Source organism: Corvus moneduloides, chromosome 6 (assembly GCF_009650955.1).
Source record: "Corvus moneduloides isolate bCorMon1 chromosome 6, bCorMon1.pri, whole genome shotgun sequence".
In the NCBI taxonomy this organism is placed as follows: Eukaryota; Metazoa; Chordata; class Aves; order Passeriformes; family Corvidae; genus Corvus; species Corvus moneduloides.
In genome coordinates this window covers 39,711,715-39,736,402 of record NC_045481.1, presented here as the reverse complement: position 1 = coordinate 39,736,402, position 24,688 = coordinate 39,711,715, and the positions used below count along the sequence as shown (strand labels likewise).

General features: G+C 38.8%; 1 protein-coding gene across 38 annotated transcripts in view; it reads right to left on the bottom strand.

The window, feature by feature from the left end:
- The window catches only part of MADD (MAP kinase activating death domain), a 72,314-nt gene that overhangs the window by 12,306 nt on the left and 35,320 nt on the right, over nucleotides 1-24,688 (bottom strand). For 20 of the 38 annotated variants that reach the window (XM_032110893.1, XM_032110895.1, XM_032110919.1 and 17 more), the window contains 15 exons: nucleotides 24,424-24,574; nucleotides 21,849-22,055; nucleotides 17,228-17,281; nucleotides 14,111-14,208; nucleotides 13,687-13,770; nucleotides 10,581-10,739; nucleotides 8,988-9,096; nucleotides 8,410-8,472; nucleotides 7,907-8,027; nucleotides 6,666-6,771; nucleotides 5,500-5,610; nucleotides 4,471-4,578; nucleotides 4,216-4,380; nucleotides 3,001-3,073; nucleotides 986-1,092 (listed from right to left, as the gene is read on the bottom strand). In XM_032110893.1, the coding sequence (XP_031966784.1) occupies nucleotides 986-1,092; nucleotides 3,001-3,073; nucleotides 4,216-4,380; nucleotides 4,471-4,578; nucleotides 5,500-5,610; nucleotides 6,666-6,771; nucleotides 7,907-8,027; nucleotides 8,410-8,472; nucleotides 8,988-9,096; nucleotides 10,581-10,739; nucleotides 13,687-13,770; nucleotides 14,111-14,208; nucleotides 17,228-17,281; nucleotides 21,849-22,055; nucleotides 24,424-24,574 (1,716 nt within the window). The remainder of the gene's footprint in view (nucleotides 1-985; nucleotides 1,093-3,000; nucleotides 3,074-4,215; nucleotides 4,381-4,470; nucleotides 4,579-5,499; nucleotides 5,611-6,665; nucleotides 6,772-7,906; nucleotides 8,028-8,409; nucleotides 8,473-8,987; nucleotides 9,097-10,580; nucleotides 10,740-13,686; nucleotides 13,771-14,110; nucleotides 14,209-17,227; nucleotides 17,282-21,848; nucleotides 22,056-24,423; nucleotides 24,575-24,688) is intronic. The other 18 variants (XM_032110901.1, XM_032110908.1, XM_032110916.1 and 15 more) reach the window with 3 other exon arrangements.

The window sequence follows — 24,688 nt, the reverse complement described above, 5'->3', positions numbered from 1 at the left end:
TGGCACATGGTGCTGCTGTGACCTTGGGAGAAGCATTAAAGATTCTGAGCATGTGTGTTTGAGATGCACGTGCACTTCCAGTGGGATCTACACTGATGTATCCTCAAAGAAAAACAAAGCTTGTGTGGGGAGAAAAGTCTAGTCAGGAGGAAAGGAAAAAACACTCCACAGAGAACTGACAGAAGCTTTTCTTTCTTTCTCTCTCTCTCACACACACACACAGACACACTCTCCCTTCTCCCCTAAAAATTGATTCTACTGTCTAGCATAGCATGCATTTAATATATGCAAAACAAAAAAACATAAAGCAAAATAAAAAACAAGGATCAAAGGAAGCAACAGAAACAACATCCAGAGAAAGGAAGAAATGACAATTCTACTTGTGTTTCCTCTATGCCCACAATACCTGCTATTTGGAAGGAAAAAGGAATCGGTATTTTTTTCTTATTTTTGTGAAATACATCAAGAGCCAGTTTCCTATTCTATTTTCATGCAAATTTCTACAGATAATTTCTAAACTTTTAAAGTAATTTAGATTCAATATAATGCAGAAGGTTGCCTTCTGTACCTGCAATATTCAAACACTGTATCTTTAAGGCTGACTACTTATGCAATGAGGATTTCCTCATGGTGTGATGCATTATAGCAGCTTAGATTATTATTGATCACTTTTTCTGTCCCTTAATACAGGCTAACATTTCTTTTGTACTTAGACAATTCAGACCACAAGAAACAAGAAGCTGAAAGATGTATCAACATCTTTCTTTAAAAGATTATAGTTTTCCTGAGGATATTTAATTTCCGTGTGGTTTTACATATACATATATTGATACATGCTTGTGTATTTGAGTGTAAATATATGTAAGTTTTATTACCCACATCAAGCTATCCCTTGTCCTTACTGATACTCTGGGAAGAGGAAACACCTACACAGGCGTGCTGCAAAAAGCTTCATGCTCAGTCTTCTCATAGATTTCCCTCATACCTGACTGTGCATAAATTTCAGGTTAATTCCTTCCAGTGTGACCTGAAGAAGACCTCCTTCACCGGTTTTCATATCCTGCACAGGAAACTCACCACCCAACTCAGGGCCTGTGGTGTTAATAAAGAAAAACAAAAACAAAACAAAAACAACAAACCAAAATAAAAATCCAGAGAGAGAGAGAGAGAGAGAGAGTGCAGAAAGCAGTCAGCCAAGTCATGGTATGTGGAAGGGAAATATAAAATAGTAAAAACGTAATTCCTATTGATGTGCATATCAAAAGGACACTACTAGGAACAGTAGTGAGCATTTCAGTGAGTTCACTCACTAATGACAGCTTTCTGAGTACCACTAGAATTTTAAGTAGTGCAATAAATTTCCTTCTGGTAACATGAAGGAACATCAATGTCAGTTCATCCTGTATTGACTCTACTTCATATTGGGGTATTGTTTGCTTTAAATGCCACATTTCATTTCTGCACAGTAAGATGCTGCAATCACATAATACCATAGAGAGCATAGTCGCAAGTACAGATACATAAGCAGCACAAAGGAGGCTTGTATTTGTGAGCTACATTGCTTAAAACAATGCCATGCAATGTAGCTCACAAATACAAGCCTCCTTTGTGCTGCTTATGTATCTGTACTTAAGACTAAAAAAAAAGTCACCATGATTAAAATAATAATTTAATAGAGGATATTAATAGGTGAACAATCTAGGCATTTTCATCTAGTTTCTTTTGCATTATCCAGTTCAGCTGAAAACTGCTTACTTAAAATGATTTTTGAAAAACCATCATTTTTTGCAGAACCACTGAGTTCTGGGGAATAGCTTTTAACAAAATTCAAACACTTCTCAAACACATTTTTAATACTACATTATTGCCCAATTCATAAAATACCTTCCAAATATACTCTTCCCTTCTCTTCCCTCAGTGAAAGTTCAGTATTTCCTCCCCATTCTCAAATTAAACTGGACTAAACCAGTAGGAGGAATTAAACTGGTAGGAGGAAGAAAATTGTAGCGCTTCTAAACACCAACAGCTAACATTAACTGATGCCAGTCATATGTATAAAATGTAGATCACTCAGATACAGTATTAAGACACACCTAAAATAGGCCTGTACCTCAAAACATAGTCCCCAGATTCCTACCACTCCCTTGAAAAAAAAAGAAATAGTTGCAACAAAAATCAAACTTGAAAACACAAAACCACAGTGATGTTACCCTGAACCTGCAAACAGACTCCAGCAAAGGAGAAAAAACCACCTTATGAAGATATAAAATAAGCCACCTTCATGTTTGTTACTCAAGTACATAGAGCCCCTGCTCCTCTCTGGGGAGTACGAAAAACGGAAAATTGCCTTCCCAAGAACTCAATCTTCCGAAATTGCAAATCCACTTTTCTAGGGCTTTTTGACTCAACAGAGAAAAGAAAGAAAAAACTGCCAAGAAAAAATTTACCAGTGTAATCATACTATCCTGTCCCACATGATGATGCAAAACTAATGTATGTCCACACTAGAGAAGTAATACTGATATAAAATTCCTTTAGCTGCAGCTTTTGATCTGCACCAGTATGAGGCACTTCAATATTCAAAAAGTTTCTGCAAAAAAATCTGCAGAAGGCTGCAGATTCATCATTGTAGATTCAGTAACACAAGCCAATCATATTTATTAACCTCCATTCTCAACACAAAGTGGACAACATAGTTCTGTGTCTCAATCAGGAGTATTAGCCATGGTTAGCCAACCATAAAGAGAAAGTGAAATCACCGGCAGCTAATCCTCCTTAAATGTAACTCTTCTTTATACAGGGTGTTTTGGTTGTATCTGTATTGACAGTGAGGTAAAGAGGACCAGCTAAAGACAACAGCCTGCTGCTTGCACATGGATGCACAAAGTTACCCCAAGATTTCCAAGTAAAAGGAGATTATGTTCCAAGGAGTTATTAATAAAAAAAATTTGCTGATTGCAGATTAAACAACAAATGTTCCCAACATGCAAAATCTTGTACCTGGTTTAATGCTTTGTTGCCTTGCTGCTGCTCGCTCCATACTGTCTTTTACACAGTAGTACAGTTCCCGACACTAACAGATACAAGAAGAGTAATACAATGTTATTTCTCCAAATTACTAAGGGAGGGAAAAGAACAGCAAGATTCTAAGATTCTACAAAAAGAACAAGCCCCATGTGGTGCACAATGACCAAAAGCCTATTCAAGTTCAAGCACACCCAATTACTAGTTGGTACTTATATTTGTTTTACAAGTTGATAGAGAAACTATGTAATAGCATTTCACCACACAAGCTAGTGAAGAGTTCATGCCTTGGCACATTCTAACCAAGCCTATGCAGTTTCTTACTGTAGAAAAGGCACCAAAACAATCCCTCCCTTTTTTAAAACTCCCAGCAATCAATATTGCTAGTCATACACAAAATACCTATCTTGTCATTATTCATATAAATTTCCTTATGGCATATTCTTCTCTTCATCTTCTTTCAACTCTGAGATTAAGCCATAATCTTAGAGCTACATTTAAGAAAATTTTCTATCCATAGCCCAAGATACAGGACACAAAGAAGGCTGAGCTACTCTATACTAGAAAGGAACAAATCTGATGAATGGACTGACTCAAAAGAGTTGAGATCAATGGCTCAACATCCAAGTGGAAACCAGTGACAAGTGGCGTTCCTTGGGTGTCAGTACTGGGTCTCATGCTGTTTAACACCTTTGTTGGTGACACGGACAGCAGGACTAATGGAAGGTGTCCCTGCCCATGGCAGTGGGGGTTTGAAAGTAGGTGGTCTTAAAGGTCCCTTCCAACCCAAGCCATTCTATGATTCTAAGGTCAAAAATAATACAATAAACTCCTAGGGCATCATTTTATTTAGGTTTTCCCCACGAAATCTACTGTAATATTTTTACCATCTTCACAAGCCTGCAACCTTGCACAATATTTAGTAATACTGATGCTTTCCTTCTTCTAACAAAAAAGCTACGTGTAATTTCTTAAATTACTTTCTGGTGTATGACTGTGTTCAAGTTAAATGACACGGCACAATGCCAGCTTCAGATGTCGGTGCTGCTAAACAGCCATTGCAGTTCAGTAACCGGAGCTGGAAAGAGAGTGCTATTTTTTGATTAAACATGGACTATGACACACAAAGGATTTGGTTTTTTTCTGTGCAGTTATCCCTGCAGTATTATGTGTATTAAACAAGATACATACCTTCTTTGTGTAGAACTTGTTCAGTTGTGTCTCCTGACCATTCCTGCGCCAGAGGCACAGCACTTTTGTTTTGGGACAGTAAGTCATGTTGATGAGTTTCTCATACCACCAACGTTCATACACAGTTCCAATGTTGCTTCTCAGCACAATACAATCATCACATACCTGGGAGCACAAAATATTACACAAGATTTGTAATGTTATTCCTCTTATTTCTTCTGCTGCTAGTTGCATTAGTATTACACTTGTCTCTACCTCCATGAAAAAGATGTCTCCTGTTGTATCTGTCCCAGCATGTACTACAAAAGTCTGCTTCTTTATGTGGCGGCTGCCACTGGGTCTCACAGGGAGTTCCCGTCCGTTCTAGAAAAATCCCACATGCAGTCATTAATGAACTTTGAAAAAAAAATCCATTCAGTGACACTAGAAGCATTCTCAACAAATGAAAGAAAGAAGAATTTTTAACAGTATTTAATGAGCTGACTGGAAAGAATTTTGGACAAAGCCTTAAGCAAGATACTCTAATATTAAAGTTTAGTTTTCACAAGCGTGACTATGAAAGTTACCACAGCATACAACAACATTCACGTGGTACCATACTCAGTATGGGATAACGAGGTGTCAGAGTTCTGGTATCATTGCAGTAAACTGGTCTGATTTTTCCCAATTAATGATAATTTTGTGTCATTTCTGTGCACAAAAGTAAGCTCCAAATGTAGAAATGCTAGAAAAAATTCCTTTAAAAGAGCCTAACTTATGTCCACCCTGGTGATGGTTGTGTTAAAAGCTAGCTAGATTTATTAACTGAAGCTTTAGCCTACATTCTTATTGATCATTACAGGACATCGGGTTTATTCTGTATGAACACTGGAAACAGTTTTGTACAGAAACTGATTGCTGCAAGTCTTATAGTGGCCTGGAAACTAAAAGAAAATTAAACACTTCTTGCAGTCATAGTAATCATAAAGGCTCCTGCCAACAAGTTATTAAGAAAACATTAGGGTTGCACAGAACTGTGGTACCTAAGTGTCATGTTTATACCTATGTATAATACAAATGTACTGCAGCTCTGACTGACAACTGTGTAACATTACAATATTATAAACAGGTCATACAATCACAGTCTTTATTCTATACTTGTGGAGAGTAGCATTTAATAATTCAATTAATTATTTTTAATATTTTTAAATTAGTGTTGCAGAGAATATATGTAACATTTTTCAGGCAATTTATTTCCTCCACTGTAGACCCCACAGGTATATCACTCATCACTGTTTTACTTACCAGATTGGCAAGTTTGTCTAGAATATCATTTATTTGCTGACTGTGCAGCAATCCAATATGTGATTTTCCCATTAGACGACGCACCTTTTTCCTAATATCATTCTTGTTCACCTAGAAAGGAGATATACAGACAGACAGTTACATACCCTTCTCTATTCACAGGAGGCAACTCCAATCTCCCAAACATACCCTGGTTTCCATTGCTAAGAAGCAAACCAACTTATGTCCAGTTCAGTCATGCTAGGGCCTCTTTAACTTGGCAGTACAGGAACAAGTTGCACATATCCCACTTTTTCCAGCTACTGCGCAAGTGATGCTGTGCACAACAGATTTCCTGCCTACCCATGGCCACAAGCTGCAGTTCCATTACCCACCACTTCCAACTACTGACATCAAAAGCCTCAGTTCTCCATGTTGCCACTTCTGAGCCCCATTGGCCAGACCAGCTTCTCCACCTTTTCCTCTGCAAAGACTTAATTTACGCAGCTGTGGAGCCCTCATCATAACATAGTATCTTTCAGAATTCTCATTCTTTCACCATGTGTTTCCTGGTCACTATGCTGTGGGTCTAAAAAACACTCCCAGATAGTCTCCAAACAGCAAAAGGTTCCCCCTGAAGATGAGCTGCAGGGAAGCTCAGAAACAAAATATTTCTGCCTCAGTTGTCATCTCAAAAGGCTACTATGAATGCCAGCCATTGTTACTAAAGGCTTCAAGACAGTACACTCATGTTTGAGTGCTGATTTCAAGCTGCATCAGACACTGTTTTTTAACACATTGGCATTATGACCTTAATGTTGTGGAGTACACAAAACAAACTCAACCTGCTTTCTTCCTTCAGCAACAGTTCTTTCTGCTTGAAAAAAAGCTTTTTTTTTTCAATATATTTTAAAATTAAAACCTACTAGGCTCTGTTATCCAAAACAGGAAAATACATTAAAATACCAAGGTATTGGGTTTTAAGGATTATGCTTCCCTTGATAGCTTAAATAAATTCATCTCTCTAGTAATAGAAAGGCTTCCAACTTTGCAGTTTCTACTAGAAACTGTCCTTATTATCCACTGTTCTGAGTTCCATAAACTGAGATGTATGGTTTCAAGACAACATCAACAAAATATACTGCTTAAATCTGAGCAGCAATCTATTAAAAAGAATGAGAAGTCACCTTTATCATAAGCATAAAAGCGATCATATTATGCAGCAGCGTAGCCAACAAGCGATCTTCATCATCCTCCAAACGCTTTCGATCATGTTCTCCCAGGGAAAGATACCTGTAAGAAGAGCTGTATCTGAAGCAGACTCACAGGCATTCTTCATCCACTTCACTAAAGCACTGGCAGAGGACACAGCACTGTTTGTAAAGTGTATGGCAAATAAAACCTCTAAAAACACTAAGTCAAATGGGCATTTTCCAGTAAAACACCGTGATCAGTAATTAAACATTTCCCTTAATTATTAACTAGTTGAAGCAAATAACATCTGCTCAGTGGGAAATTTGTTAGTGGTCTGCTGGGCTTATCCATCTCCTGTTCTCTGCAGTCGCAGCTCTGTGACAATTACAACTGTCAGGAGAGGAACACATAACTCAGCACAAGAGCTATCCAGCATTAGAGCTTAAACACAGCTGCAAGGCAGGAGAAAGCTGATGAAGGAAGTGCACCAGGCACTCTCTTTTTCCAGTTAAGTAGGCAGTTTGTGGAAAAACAGTTTTGAAACAAGCACCCCCAAACTAGTTCTTATTTTGGCTACCAGATCTCATGTTCCATGATAGCATGGATGGGGGCAGTACAGCTGCAGGTGGTAGACAAGAGCACAGAATGATCAGCTATTAACAGAGCTGGGGGGAGGAACAGGAAGTTAGTCAAGACTGACATCTTAGATGCAGCTGAGCCTTAGGCAACCATGCAGATATTTCTAGAGAGTGGTTTCCTCCTGGGTTTTTTGTTTTAACTACAAGCTCTGAAAACACCTTAAAGATACTCTGCATTTTGAGAAGGCTCAAAATCCATTTCTGGAAACATTTAATTCTTTCACTTTATGTCAACACAGTATTATTCCAGAATACAGTCATCTTGCCACAAAAATCTCTTGCTTTACTACTGATCTAGTCTATTCCATCTGTTCATACTGTGATTATGCTTACATTACCCATTTCTCTGGAAATATCTCACCACGAGAGTTAAAAAATATATATGTTGTAACTAAAGGTAAGTATTTCAGTGTCAGGAGCTACTGGCCAGCAGGGAGAGAAGAGGGTCACTTTGGAATAGTCAGGTATAGTAACGAGCTTTACAAAGTGACAGTAGCATGTTAAGCAGAATTAAAATAACTTTTTTTTCTAGTATTTTTACTATTTCAGCCCCAGGTGAAACAATGAAGAGGAAAAAGGTCTACTAAAGAATTTACCTGTCAATCATCTCCTGAGGTCCTTGGTCCATCCCCATTCCTTCTCTCTCCAACATCACAGCATCCAAAAAAGCATCTTCCCAGAACTGCATCTGGTCCCACAAAGTTGAACGCTCTTTGCCTATGCAACGTATAAAAAATTTGAGCATTTATTCTATTTACTCCAGTCAGATAATACTTTACAATTAATTCCTGTTCATTCCCACGCCTTGAAAACACCATAAGCCAACACACAATGTAACTATATTAAAAAATAAAAAAAAAGGTTACTTGTAAACCACAAGCAAGATCACAACTGAAGAAAAGTGTAAAAGAAAAATCTCTCATTCTAATTAATGGCATAATATTTTTAAACCCTTACAGTAAAGTACTTCTCATCTCTATTCTTCAAGGAGTGTATCTGCTTCCATAAACTGTTAACACTGCCCGAAAGAGACAGGAACATCTCACACAGACACACATCACAGCAAACACACAGAGAAGTGGAAAAATAAGATTATTACTCAGAGAGAAGGTTTCCATTGCAGCATCCTCTAACTGGTCCCAGACAGATCCTTTATCCCTACCTGCACCATCCCAAGCAGGTAGGAATGATAAATGGGAAGGATGAAAAACACAGGAAGAGAGAGCTTTTGATTAACATCAAGTCCAGACAAAATACAAAAAAACCAATGTACTCCTAATTCTGAGTTCAGCCCTCTGTTCAGTGACTTAAGCTGAATGATCCTTTTTCAAGATTAATGATATATTTCAGATTTCCATACATAGCCAACTTCCTTCTCCCCTTATTCACACTGTTTAAAGTATTCATATTCAAGAAGAGCAAGAGACTTGGACAGACCTCATTTTATGCAAACTACACCACTCACACCAATCTCCCCTTACTCTTATTCAAACTCCCCAGCAAAACGCTGGCTTTACTCTGAATGGTCTGATGTGCCTTCCAATTCTACCAGCATGGACAACAGTTAGAGGTTAAAAACAGTGTCAGGTAAAGTGAAAATTCCAGTCTGTCTCAGACATGATTTTACCTGAACTTCAGCCTAAAAGATTTCCTCTCCACAAAAAGAAAGTAGCTTACCCAAAAGTCCTTCATATAGATAGACACGTTGGTTCCCATCCTCTGGACCTCTCCCTGGAGTACTCCCTTTGCTATCCTTCACACTCTGCTTCAGGTTGTGAGACTTGGCCTGAAAATAATACAAGAGGTATTGACAATTTAACACTGCATCCTGCAGGGTTCTCTCTCACGCTGTTGGGTTTAACAGATGCAGTTTGCAAGCTCTACTTCAAAAAAGCTTCTCCCACAAACGTTCACAAACGATTGTTTTTTTCAAAGAGCCGGGTAATACACTTAAATGTCCAGAGTCAGACAAAGAAAAACCAAAGAGAGACAAATAGAGAAATCAAAACACAGAGGAGGCACAGTGCTTCCCTGAAGGAAAACTGAGGCAAAACAAAAAATGCAAGCCCCAGACTAAAGGAAAGAACTGTTAAACCTTTTCTGTCATCCCCCATAATTCATGCTTATGCATTCATAAAGGTATGACACTAAGCAGATGATTATATATCATCTTGCCTGAAGAGAGAGAGTTGGGATTACCAGCCAGCAGGAACTGTGACAACAAAGCTGGCCCATTTATTTCTCTACCCCCAGGTAAACTATGGTGAGATGCTTGCATTCATTGCACATCATATAAACCCATCATCTTTGCTCTAAATCTCTTGCAAGGGTTCTTAGAATTCTATTTTTGTTTCTGTTTAGTTCTATTCTATCTAGTTTAGTAGAAAAATGCAGAAAAGTAAAAGTTAAAAAAAAAGTCTGACTCTTCAGTAACTGAGAGGACATCCTCTTGCAACTAAGTAAGCAGACATGGTTAAATCACTTTCATACTTTTTGTAGAAATCTGCCACAAAACACAATGGTTTTGTTTGTTTCTTAACATTAGAAGTAGAAGCCCTGTAAAGGCTGTTACAATCTTATCAGGATTATAAAATAATGAACACAGTGAGACCAATCTCAAGGCACTGCAAGCTGTTTTCTTATTCCGCTGAGAGCATGATTTAGCCAAATCAGGTGTATCATTATTTTCTTGGTGAGATGTATGTTAGAGGTTACACACAATAATCAAGGACTTTACAAAATGAAGTGTTCACAAATCATTCAGATTTTACTACACACAGATCTTCTAACTAATATATTTACAAGTTATGATTACACTTCAAATAGGACTAAAGTAATATTCTAAAGAAACAGAACAGCTGCTGAAACTGAAATGGATCACTCCTTTCCTCTATGAAACAGCTGCTCCTAAGAAACAGGGAATTTTCCTTTTAGTTAAGGATGAACAATGCCCATCAATGTTGCGTTGCCTCTGGAAGGTAATTAAATGTCCACTTGGTTGAGAGAAATACTGAAATAATATTAAATATTACTAGAGTCTCTAAGGTGGTGCAAGACATTAATCTACTACTCTTGAAAAACCATTTATTGCACAGGAAATGAAGAAAGGTTTGTGGATCCAGACAAAATTACATCTTTGACATTTTAATATATAAGTCATTGCTGATTAACCCTTAGAACTGAGAGATCCTCTTCCATACATGCACACACATTGAAATATTACTGCACAGGATTTATTAAAAAAAAAAGGGAAGTCTGCAATGCCCTTACAAAGATAGAGCTAGTAGCAGAGTTTGTCTCAATTTCACTGTCTGACACAGTGCCTCTGGATCCTGCTAAATTGCCACCATTTTCCACACTCGGGCCATCACCAGCATTGCTACTCAAGTCACTGTCTGCTCCCAACGTCTCTCCAGAACTGTTACTAACCTGTGGAGAAAAATAAAGCAATTACCTTCAACAGACAAAGACACTCTGGGTAGAAAAGTTGTAAAATGTTTCTTAAGGCACAAAACAAGCAGTACAACTGAAGGCCACATTTGCCTTTTCTTCGTCATTATCTTTTCATGAAATCCTACTCTGCAGGAAGAGATTAAGAGACACTCAAAAAGCCCTTCAGAAAAATCACAGAACTGCTTCAGCTGAAATGTATCTGTTAAGATCATCTATATGCAGGCCCCCTGCTCAAGCAGGGCCAGCTAGAGTATGCTCCTGAAGACCATGTCCTGTTAGGTTCTTTTAATTTCCACAAATGGAGAAGTCAACCTCTCTGAGCACACTGCTCCAGTGTTTGACCACTCTCAATATAAGAAAGTGTTTTCTTGTGTTCTTGTGTTCTGATGGAATTTCCTGTGCTTTAATTTTTGTGTTGACTGCCTCGTGTCTGTCAATGCGTACTACTGAGAAGACCCTGGCTCCCTTGCCTCCATTCATTCCCATCAGACGTTTACACTCATTGATTAGATGCCCCCTGAGTCTTCTCCAGATTGAAGAGTCACAGCTCTCTCAGCCTCTCTTCTTATGAAAGTTGCTCCAATCCCTTTAATCATCTTTGTGTCCCTGAGCTGGACTCACTCCAGGAAGTCCTTATCCTCCTTATACTAGGGGATCCACAACTAGACATAATACTCTATTGCAGCCTCACCAGTAAAGCAGAAGGATCACCCCCCTTGACCTGCAGACAAGGCTCTTCCTAATATAGCCCAGAATACCACTGGCCTTTTCTGCCATGAGGGTGCACTGTTGGTTCACAGTCAGGTTCTTGTCCACCAGGATCCCAAAGTCCTTCCCAACACAGTTGTTTTCCAGCCACTGGCCCCCAGTATGTACTGGTGCTTGGAGTTATTCCTCCTAAGTAGCACTTGGTATTTTTCACTTGCTGAACTACACAGATTCCTCTCTGCCCAGTTCCCCAGCCTGTTGAGGCCCTCTGAATGGGGGCACAACCATCTGGTGTGTCAGTCATTCCTCCCAGTTTTGTGTTATTTGCAAACTTGCCATCATCCAGATCATGAGTGAAGATGCTGAACAGTATTGACCCCAATACTGACCCCAAGGGTACACCACTGGCAACTTGTCTCCAGCCAGACTTAATGCCACCTCTCACAATCCTCTGGGCCCTGTCGTTCAGCCAGCTTTCAGTCCACCCACTGTCTATCTAACCCTCACTTTGTCAGTTCATCTATGATACAGGGGACAGTGTCAAAAGCTTTATCAAAGCTGAGGTACACAACATGTGCTGTTCTCCCCTCATCCACCAAGCTAGTCATCTCATTGTGGAAGGCTATCAGGTTGGTTAAGCATGCCTGCTCCTTTATTAATCCATTATGACTAGTCCCAGCCAACTTCTTGTCCTTCATGTGTTCGGAAATGTTTCCAGGAAGGCTTTCTCCATCACCTTTCCCAAGGACGGAGGTGAGTTTGGCCAGCCTGTAGCTCTCTAGACCTTTATTCTTGAAGGTAAGAGTAGTATTTCCTGTCTTCCAGTCTTGAGGAACCAATCCTATTCACCATGACTGTTCAGAGACAGCCAAGAGTGGCATTGCAGTGGCATCGGCCAGTTGTCTCAGCAGTTGTAGCTGCAACCCCTCAGGAACCACAATCACTTTGTTGAAGTGCTCCCTAATCTGGTCATCCTCCACCAAGGGCAAATCTTTCTCATTCCACTCTTCCTCTGGTCTCAGAGGCCTGGGATTCCTGAAGGCCTGTTTTAATGGTAAAAACCTGAGGCACAGAACGCCCCAAGTGCCTCAGTCTTTTCCATCCGTCACCAGTACCCCTGCCCAGTTCAGCAGCAGGCCTACATTTTCCCTAGTCCTTTCTCTTGTTGCTTACGTACTTTTTCTTGTTTCCATTCACATTCTTTGCTAGATTCAACTCCAGGTTCCTATTGGCTTTCCTAATCCTATCCCTGCAAGGGGAGACAAAAAATGCATACTCCTCCTGCGTCACCTGCCCCTGCTTCAACCTCTTGTATACTTCTTTTTTATGTCAGAGTTCAGCAGAAGTTCTTTGCTCATCCATGCAGGCCTCCTGCTGCCTTTGCTTGATTTCTTACTTGTTGGGATGGACCTTTTTTGAGCTTGGAAGAGGACATATTTGAATATCAACCAGCTCTTCTAGACCCCTCTTCTATCTGGGGCAGTGTCTCAGAGAACGTAATTTTTTCTCCATTAGAGAAAGACAATCATAGTATTACTCTTGTTAAAGGCTGAGAAAAGATCATGGAAAGCCAGATATTCACAGGCATGCAGCAGTATAGAGAGAAGAAAAACAAACAACAACAAAAGAAAAGTTCCTTAGGTTTTTATCCCTGGAATATGCAATATCATATAATCTGGTGGGGAAAGGTTCATTCTTTTTTGTTAAATGCATTCCTGCTACATTTTCCCTCTAGGCCGTATAGCTGATCGAAAGAAAGCAAGCAGATATATTTTGATATAATTCAAGTGTTTTAAGGTAACACATCAGAGAATTTATTCTTATTTTTAATGCAGCAAACAATCTGCCTTTTTTGCTCTCAGGTTACCTTTTTAAACTCCTATTTTTTACAGATGGTTTATACACAACTAAGACACATTTATAGAATTGTTGCAATCCACCAGTTCCATAAATACACCAATATGTAGGAATATGTAACAGCAATGAGCACCATGTATGAAGGCTGCAGTCTGCTAATAAAGAAAGCACTATATATGTTCTGTCAGACACATATGCTTGCTACCCACTCAGAGGCTCTGGAGAGAGAACTCAAAGACACACATTATGCATGCGTGACACTATGCTGCCACACCACACAAAATGTAGGCATGAAATGCCCTTCCCCACTTTAACAAGCAGTCAATCACATCCAGATTTCACTCTGGGCATATCCTACCACAGTGCTGACTTCAGAGTCCTGGCTTGTACTTCTGACCATAACTGTTGGTCCTCCGCTGGGAATAGAGTCAAAATCACTCTTCTGCAATCAAAATGTATCAAGGACAAGAAGAGTCACATTAGTTTTTACCATAAGGAGAGAACATGACTTCCCATTCTTCTGGGCCCTTGAATCACATGCCTTATGCTTCCTTAGTTTATTTAGCCAATCAAATAGAAACTACTGTCTGAGTGTCAAAAAGACCACAGTGTCCTGTAACTGAGTTTACAAAGATCAATCTCCTAGAGAAAAGGGCAAAGAAATTTTACCAAATGAGCCTCTCAAGAATACTCAAACCCTAGAAGTCTTCCCATAATTAAGTAGTAAATAGAAGAATCCTGTGTCTTACAGCATAAATAAAGCAAGCATACAAGCCACTGACCTGAGAACCTGAGGCCAAACTGAGGCCACTGTCTGCACTGATTTGGGATTTCTTCTCATCTGTTTCTCCCAAATCAAATTGTTTCACATTTTCGGGTCCTGAACAAAGGAAAAAGTAAGTAATTACTGTGCCAAGAAAAAACAGCATAGCAGAAAGCAGATGACAGACTGGAAGCAGAAACAGTACCAACAAAACAGATTTGCCTTCTCATTTCTTTGATTTTTAACGTGCTTTTTATTATTCCTTGGTACTGAAAACAAGACCAGCAGAACACATCTGCTAGTCTTCAAACATTAGTTTGAATTTCAAATACTCCGACGTCTGGGAGTGGCTCTAATTAAACAGTACCTTTCTTAGCCGTTTAAGAGAGATAAGAGGACAGACAACAGTCAAGTAGCTTCCAGTTACAATAACACATGCAGAGCAGTTGCCATTCAACTCTAGGAAGCCACTTCCTTTAATTCTTGGTAATAAAAAAGGATACCTATTTACTTAAAAGTCAGAATATTTTTTTGAACAGCTAAATTGCTCAAAGTCCTGGACTGAGTTTTTTGGTTGCCCACAGCAACTATCTAGGCAAAAATCAGGCAACACATGACAAGAAAATAACAGTGGCAATCGGTGTTAACCAGTAAGATTTTCAAGAACTAAGGTTGTATGATGCTGTGCTTCACAACACTCCCCAATTACACCAACAAATGGCTCTCCAGAGTTGGCAATCACTTAGGTCAGGAAAGAGAGAGGGAATCAGCAAGCTTTTAAGTCATGCATTCATTAACCCAACGATCCAGAAAACAAAAAAAGGAAAGAACATTATGTTCAATTTCCCATGCATTTCTAGAATCCTATCATCTATTGTCCTCAGATGGGATGGCAGAAGGAAAGAGAATGATGGACAGATAGAGCCTGAAAAGAAATCTGGATAAGCACTGAATGAAGTAAATAACAATGCAAGAAAAGAATGTGTTATAGGCTGTACACAGAATGTTAATACTCTCAGAAAGGGGAAGAGACTGAATACAACACTTCTGCCATATCCATATCTGCCAACTATTCAGTAACAGGAAGACATGATCAGCTGCTGGAATATTTGTATTATGTACCCATGACTATATCCAGTATCTCTAAGCAAACAATGCCACTATCTCTATAACCACTGATCACAACAACCTGGGAATTATGAACATGTTTGTATTATATGTAATATTAGAGAGGATAAGACAGTGAAAAGGAAAGAAAAAGGGAAGGGAGGAGAGAGAGAAGGATAATATACAAAGATTTGTGGGAGTGAGTTTGAGATGATATGTAAACTCATGAATAGCAAAGCCATAAGGGGGCTGTGCAGACCATACTAGCTTACTACTCAACCACCAATTCTTCCTGTGAAGTCTTTACAGAAAGTATTCTTCATTTGTTATAGTATTGTGTCTCTAGATCCAAATGCCTTAGTTACTGTAAATCAAATCCTCAAAGACTCTAAGAAAGAGAAAACATAAAATTTATGAAGAAAAATAACTAAAAATATCTTTTCTAAGAATTTGGAATATTGTTTTCCACTGAAATACACATTGCTCACTTCTAGAAGTCTATTTCCATTCATCCAAGTGGTCATCATTTCTAGTTCTGATACAGCAAAAAGTTTAATATCTCATTACTACAGCAATAACACTAAATTTCAGCTGTGTGTTTTAAGCAATTTAGGAGTTTCCTGTCGCAACACGTAATTCAGGTATATTTCTGACAGTTTGACTTTTAAAGGGATTGGAATTGAAATTGACTGAAGCAGTTCAGATATTTGAGGGCTGTAACAGAGTTTAAGGAGCACAATAGCCACAATTACATTGTTGTCACTGTCAATTTACAGGCACTTACAAACCTCCCTCTCCCTTCTTTATGGAGTCGTATGTCTAATACACGTGGAACACTAAAACCTCAAATCAACCCTCTCAATGTAGGCACCTACTTGAAAGGCTCAGCTGGGGAGAGCAGGTGTGTGCATGTGCTATGCGTTTGCCTCGCACACCCCTACCTCAGCAGATAGCAATTCACAACTTAAATACAGTAAGCTGTACTGCAGAGGTGCCCCATTCGCCCCATTCTCTCTGAACTAACTCCAGATGCTAACAGAAGTACTTAACAGAAGTATTTAACTGAGGTGCCTAAAACTAGGGTATGCAAATCCAGGCCTAGTCAGAATGTCAGGATTTTTCACTCATTCACCTCAGCTATTAATCCTTCCCAAACTCCAGTCTGTAAAATAGCATCAGCTCTGCAAAGTACAAACTACACTTATGGTTAGGAAACACCTACCACAATATGGTTGCTATAAACTGGCTGTTGTCCTTAAATCATATGTCCCTATTTACAACAGTGACAACCAAAAGAGCAAAGCCTGGTACTGCACCTGCAGACTATCTATATCCAGTATTTTATTCATTATTATATTTCAATAGGTGTTCAGATTCGTGTAGATTTAGACTGTTATTTAGACTCTGCAACAGCCTCAAACTATTTCACTCCTTCTTTACCAAGGGATATAAAAAACAAAATCAGGTTGATTCCTTACTATGAGGCTATTTTCTAGCAGCCATCACTAAATACAATTCTTCACATACACCTTCTCTCTCCCCCTCAGAAGTATTTCTTGTTGCAGATTGACTGCTCATGGTTGATGCCAGGTAACAAAACTCGCCATCCCACGGCTTGAACAAACAGGAATTCTTCATTCCGGTAACATTTAATCAATCCATATATCCATGTCAACAAGTTGTTAAACAAGTTTTAACTTTTAAGGAAGAAGATGGAGTATCTTAAAAGTCTTCCATATTTATCTGATTGGTGAGGATGCAGAACACCTGCTTCCCCTTCTTTGAAGGCAACATTCAGGGGAGAAAAAAAAGAAAGTGGAAAAAAAAAAAAAAGAAGAGACATTTGAACACAATTTCCTCAGGGCAAACATCTGTTTGGTCTCTTTAATGGAGACTTTCTTGATAGACTTTTTTTCTTGTGAGTATAAAATCTGTGTGCCATAGATGCAAGCTCACCCTGCACCTGGGGAGTTGGCAGTTATGGGGAGGCTGGAGGAGTCAGTTTCTACATTCTTTTTAATTTCCTTACTCGTTTTTTCCAAAGATTTTTGCTTTTTCACTTCCTGGTGCTTGTTCCACAATTCTACCCAAGATGCATTGAAAGCAGGAGAGAAAGAGAAAGAGTCAGCAGCTGGTCAGACAGGTGAAAATGGGGAAAAAATTTCCAACAAAAAACCCACCCCTTCACCTCAAAAAAAAAAAAAAAAAAGAAAAAGAAAAAAAGGCAGAATTTTATGACAACTACTGAGTGAAGGGTTAGTTAACACCATTTTAAAAGAAACCAGTGTTAGGTATTGAGCACTGCATCATCTCTTAGTAACAGAATTCAAACATTAGAGATGACTTCGTGCAGCTGTGGTGGTGCATCCCCCCTCCCCTCCTTGGGCCACACTTTGACAGCAGTGAATCAACTAAGGAAAAACAGCTCTTATGAACAAATAATTGATTGCCTTTTCTAAGAAAGGGATTTAAGACTGTCAGTTATTAATTCCTCTAAAATGTAAGCATCACAGAAGCTCTAATTAACAGAAACATTTTAATGTCTCTAGTTTATATCACTGAAAGGAGAAAGACACAAAAACAGCAGCAGCAATTCCAAAAATATTAAAGTGTAGGTTAACACAACATTTAACCAATATCATATCTTAAAGATTATGACAAAGTTTACAAGTTATTTTTGACCTGACAACACTGCCAGTAAATGCTTGGCTCTGCCTATGAACCTGTCCTTTATGCAAAGAGCTGAACTCCTCTGCATCCACTTGCTCCTATCGGGGTATAAAGAACGGAAAATGGCAAAGAACTAAAATGAGCAAGATATCAGACATGCTCAACCCCAACTTCCAAAACTCAAAGTCACAGCACTCTAATCAAGTCAAAGAATTCCATAGGAGGACATACAACACACAGAACAGCAAAACGGTCGGAAATTTTCTTAAACCTGTATTTGAAACTTAGCTCTGGGACAAAACAGTGATGAAGCACATGCACTTTTCTATCCCTCACATTGCTCAACCCCCTGAAAAGCAGCCACCTATTCTGCTCAGAAACATCAGCTCATTCCAGGTGCTGGCCTGTTGGCCAAAGGAAACATTACAAGCTGACACGCTGAGCGGACTCTAAATGTTAGGCACTGTCCTCTCTCACTAGCACTGTTAAAGTTGGGGACACTACAGAGGAAGATCCTCTTAGAAAAGTGGCAAACTGAAGGAAAAAGAAGTAAAATGTTCTTTTACTGCTCTTCAAGAAAACTTCCTGAGCAACTAAAAGGTCACTTAAGTGTGTCAGAAACCCATTCCACCCTGCAAAGAGCAGAAATAAGGGCAAGACAGGCTCTAAAAAAGTTCTATTGAGAAAAATGTCCACTGGAAAAAAAAAATGAAAAGGATAGTGTTACAACTGTGGAGGAAGGCTCTCAAGTATTATCAAAAAAGACATCAGGAGTGAGACAAATGCAACAAGGTAGAAAAGGCTAGAAAGATGGCTTCTAGCCTACCAGTTTCTACATCTGCTTCATGATTGATGGATGTTCCTTCAACTTTCAAAAATAGACAGATGGATAAGATAAAATTGCTTAGGGATCCAAACAGCATCCTACAGGCTTATCAAGCTGAGCACATATTGACACAGATAACAATCTCTAAGATGGACTGAATTTGTTTGTTAAAGGGCTTTGAAAACATCTGGCCTCTTCCGTGCCCAGTCTATATGGGTTTACTTTAAAAATCACCAGTCTGAAAGCTACAACACCTGCCATTAAATTACTTTTAGCTGACTTGTCTGTGAATTTAGTGTAGAGTATATCCTAGCACATTAAAAACAGACTAGATTTTACTCTCACCTACTTAGTCAAAGAAAAATAAAACTTTAATAAACTCACTTATCACTAACATAAAGGGGGAAACTATTAACTATCAACTTAAAAGCCACCAGTGTCCTAACAAAAAGACCAACACTACAGATGATGACCATGAACCCTGGGACACAAGATCCCCAGAAGCAAGCAGCTGGTGAGTATCAGAAGCATCATCTTCACAATTTTAATTTTCTAGCCAGGAATTAGGTATCAAACCACAGTTAAGATCGAAGCTCAGTTGGTAAAAATCCATTCCACTTCACCTCAGAAAGAGGAAACCCTGTGAACCTCATGGCCATTGTTCCTATAGTACAAAAAAACTGCACAGATTCAGCTACCACAGCTCTAGATCTGAGATGCAGTTTAATCACCACACTAACACACACTTTACGTATGACTACTGCAAACAGAGCTGTACATTATTTTACTCCATCCTTCTGAAGACTTCTCATACGAGTATTTCCTCCTGTATCTAGGTCAAAAGGTTAGCAGTCCAATTTGTATTCCATCTATACAATACCAAAAGATTAATTCAAAGTTTTATTCACATATCTGCAACCTGAGGCTGTAAGTACCTTCCAAACTTCACTGAATCAAGGAACTGCTGAAGTCCAAAGGGACCTGTGGATATCATGTAGTCCAACCTCCCTGCTCAAAGCAGGGTTGACTAAAGCTGCCTGCTACAGGACCATGTCCAGTCAGGTATTCTCTATCTCCACGTATGGAGAATTCACTACCTTTCCAGGTAAACTGTTCCAGTGTTGGATCATCTTCACATAAAAACATTTTTTTCTCATGTTTAAATGGAACTACTTACAAATACTTTGTTATTTCAGCAACATGTAGATGTTTACCAAATGCTCTTCCCTAAATAAATTAGTTTGAATGAGAATATCTGCATTTCACTACAGCAGGAATTTCAGCCAAGACACAACTAACTCCAGTCCTGTATATCCAAAGTTGTCTTATTCTGAAGTTTCCATGACAGAACACAAAGGAAGTATAATAGCCAAGCAGCTTTAAATTATCTTCCTGCAACACAAGAGAAACACTCTTTACTTCAAGATCACCCAAGTCTGATAAACATGGAGACTACACCATTTTTACAGCAATTTCCTGAAGAGTGACTTGCATACCAGTTCATGGTTTGTGGTGAAAGACAAAAGCAGTTAGAGAAAAAGGCTTCAGGAAAACATCCAAGTCTTTTGAACTCGGTCAGTTTTGGTAAGACTATATCCTTCTTGTAATTTAGCTCCATAAAAGACAAGTGGAAACCATCACAGCCTCAGAACCACCAGTAAGAATGTACCTTTGCCTGTCCTTGAAGAATGTGAATTGTTTAAAGCTAATATTCTGGCAACAGTAGTTAACACGGCATATTACGTAGCACTTCTTTTGAAAAGCACTTCTTATGATGCTTCACAAACAGAACTGTCTGATCTCTATGACTTTTCTATGAGGCTTTAATTTCATCGAAGGGAAAGAAGCAGTTTTAGCAATCTCATCAAAAGATGTCTCTTCATTCTTTAAAAGAACACTGTTCTAGAGCCTGGTTTATTCTTAGTTGTGCTAGAAGCATGCTTTCCTTTTTCTCCTCTAGAGAAAAGTAGTGAAGCATCCAGAGCAAACCAAATAACTAATTGAAATGCTGGAAATCTGAAACTGCAACTCTTTCAGCTTCCTGACAGCTTTTCAAATAGAGTGCAAGACTAGTTTCTGAGCACCTGCCTCCATAGATCACCTCTTTAAACAAGAAAGCAAATCAAGTCAGAGGGGTTCAGCATCAGTTCAGGACTCGACAGCACCCAGCCTGCAGTTATTATGTGCATGTAGGAATGAATGTCTGTAGTCCTGCCACTTAACTGCTCAACACACACATTCCCTTGTCATATGCCACAAACTACACATATATCCTCACAGCACCACACTTTTAGAAGATTAATCTTTCATACAGCAATTCCAGTAAAATGGTATTTTACATAGGCTGTAAGAAGCAATGTCTATAATTTAACATGACATATTTTTGCAGTTGACAAAAAATTTCTCGTATGCTGATGGTACTTCTCATGTTTACAACCCACAGCCCACTGGATTCAACCAAAACAATTGTTTTTCTTTCTCCTCCACTAAAAAAATCTCTAAAGCCCTTTTTAAATAAAACAGTTCTGAAAACCCTACCTCAAACTTTTTCCCAAGACATAGGGAAAAGCTAAGAGTAAGACAGAAAAATCTCCAGTGACCAGCCTAGCAGATGCTGTTTAGAAGAACACACATTCTATTTGCTATTGCATAGAAGGAAAATCCATCAGTCCTGCTCACTGAAATTGTAACACTGTAACTAAAATCTTTTTGGAAACGTTGTTGTTAACAAACAGCAGATTTTGGATCCCACTTATATCAAGATACGATCTACATAATTCACAGGTAGCCAGCAATGACAGAAAACCTTCATGTTTCCCTTCCACAGCTGCCCTTTCTGAAGTCCTGCTGTCCCTGTTTCTCTTTTGCCATTTCCTGTTGCTTGAAAACAGCAATCACAGAGCAAAAAATAAGGCTGTTTAAGGTGTAATGAAATATAGAAACAATTAAGATTAGACAGCTTCTGGGAGAAAATTGAGGTGGATAGTTTATCCGAGAGTAGAGTGAAAACACACATGATTGTTCCTTGTGATCCAAGGTGTAAATGAAGCATGTTACAGTAGCAATGTAGTGTGTTAAAATGGAGAGAATGCAAATAGAACCTAACACCAAAACAGAAGTCTCCCCTGCACTTCACATGCACCTCAATACACACCAATTGAAGCAATAAAATTTTCTTCCTTTAGACTTCTTGTGTCAAACTCCCTTGGCCCTCTGCCTGCAGGGCTCGGTGGCTTTGGCATTTGCTGAGGTACCGGCAGCTGCATTGCAGGTTTTGGCTCCACTCTTGGGGATGATGCAGGATCTTTGCCAACGGGAGTGACAGATCCATCTGTTGGACTTCGTTTTCTCTTTTCCGGTTCTTTAAATAAAAAGAACATTGTTGAGAGAAAATAAATAAATAACTAACTAGAAAGAAACATAAAGAAAAAGGAAATGAAAGCAGGAGAAGAACGATGAGACAGATGGTCTCACCTAAATCATTAAGCCTGGCACTGAAACAGCTCAGTGCCACATTTTTCCCATAGGTCAACGTGGCTTGCTGATAGTCTGGCACACTGGTGGAAACCAATAGAGGAGAAAGCCAGAGTGCTATTTTAGGGATACTCAAGTATCTCATTCCCGTATATTTGAAACCTAGGAATGTTCTCTGACACAGGAACTGTAGCATCTCCTCTGCCAAACTGTGAAAAATTAAACAACTCTGCCTAAACTACCAAGAATATAATTTATAGAGGATAATTAAGTTCTTCTCACGCTGTAAAGATGACAAATACAATCATTTTCATGGGTAACACTAAATGAAACTTCCGTTAGGGGAAAAAAAAAACAAAAATACCTCTCGGCTATACCTCTTCCATAAATCTTTGAGACTTCCCATAACCGTATGTCTCAAAAGGCAGTTTGGATTATTTCTCTGTATCAAACCCCACAGTTTGAATTACAGCAAAACCTTCAGAACAGAATAATTAAAACCAGCTTTTCCATAAAGAGCCTCCTGCACAAACTATTCCAATACCTGATGAATCTAATAGTCAAAACTTCATATCCTATTATCTAAATCTGTCATACCACTAGATCTTGTGATACCTTTGTTCAGTGGATTTAAGATTCTGCTATCAGTAACACCTTTCTATTTAGATAAAAATTGAAAAGAATCAACACCTAACACTCAACAGACTGAACACTTCCATCCTTCAGAGGAAAAGTGTTTTCCCAATACCTTGTAGATCTTTTCAGAAAATTCAGTTTTGCAAGATGTGATGATCAGAACTGGGAGCACTACCTCAGCTGTGGGTCTTGTTACTGATATATCAAAACACTATACAGTAGCTGCATTCCAAATGTATATTCACAGATTTACACAGTCCCCCCCCCTTCCCAGTTTTTACAGATGCAGTAAACAGTGGGAAGTTCACATACAGCTGCCATTTTCAGACAGACTGCTTCCTAGGATATATTTCCCAATCCTACTATTATTGCCAACTATCCTTGCTCCTGAACACAAGTTCTTAGTTTGACCATATTATAATAAATTAATCACAACCATGCTTTATTAAGCTTACTCTAGACAAATAAGCTATATCCATCGTGTCCTGTAGGATTACTAGTTTATTACTATACTTTAAATAACATCAAGAGAAGCACTAATCTCTAAAAAACATTTCTAGAAATAACTCTTAATTTCAACCAATCGAAAACAGTAAAACATACTGAACCGCTAAAATGTGACTACAAATTAAGATGTTGTGCAAGAATGAGAAGAGTCTTTAAAAGTTTGCACCAAATTTTGTCTATCATGACCACAATTAGTTTACTGGGTAAACTCTACTTACCATCAAATTATGCCATTTGATCTTCACTCTAAACCACTGAGTTTTATATCAGCCATTCCAATTTTCCTTAGAATCAGTGTCGGACTAAAACGCTTGTAATTACCAAGATCAGCCTATCCTCCACATTCAGGACTGTTCCACTAGCACAGCCTTCCTTACCTTCCTCAGCATTCTAACAATGACTGGAAATGAACATGGGGCATATCTAAGCCAACTAATAAAAAAATTCCTGATGCAAGACCCAGAACACCGAATATAAAGAGTTTAGTAGATGCTACACTGCTGCTACAATGAAATAAGTAACTTTTCATCATTTGAGATTACAGCAAAGTCAGATACTAAGCAGAGATTTAGCTTTTTGTCATCTTTTGCTTTTTTCCTTAGCATGCATTTTCTTATTTTGCATTCAGAATCAGATTCTTAATAAACAGCTGAAAAACCGAGAGATATTTTCAGACTTTCTTCCCTAAGAATATTTAGTTGTATGAGAATAATTATGTAGTGCAACATGGTTGGTGAGATGTAAGTCTCGTATGGTTCCACATTACAAATATCTCCCTCCCTATTGAGGTTGCCTGCAACAACTTTCCAAGACTGTGGTTGGGACAGTTTTAGCTGAAGGTCCCCACTCCGAGAACTTCCACTTCAGCTGTAAAAGTGACAGGTTTTGTATCTCACTGCAGAATTTCCATTTTCAATTAAATATCAGTATGGCCATTATTTTGCTTTAAAGCTTTAAGCTTCAAGCTTTATAAGGCTTCAGTAACAATGGTACAATTCTCACCATTTTGAAAGTGTTGGAAAACCCCCAAAATATCAGAAGGCACAAAAACAGCTACCTCCCCAGTCTTATTTGGTTCATAAACACAGTATTCTCATGGACACTTTTCTTACCTTTATTGTAGTAGTGAGTATGTGCTATCTCTAGCAGGCCAAAAACACTGGCCATGCCTCCCAGGCCAGCATTTGCATATGACTGCTCCAGGCTTAACACAGTGCACTTCAGCAGGTCCAGCATGCCTTTATAAACCTTGCGGCTGATCTCCTGCAATGAAATCTCCATTACTGCTGCTATTTCAGAAGTGAGAAAGTAATTCAAGAACATAAATTCCCAAACTGCTGTAACATCAGCTTCTCGCAATTGACAGTAACTTCCCAT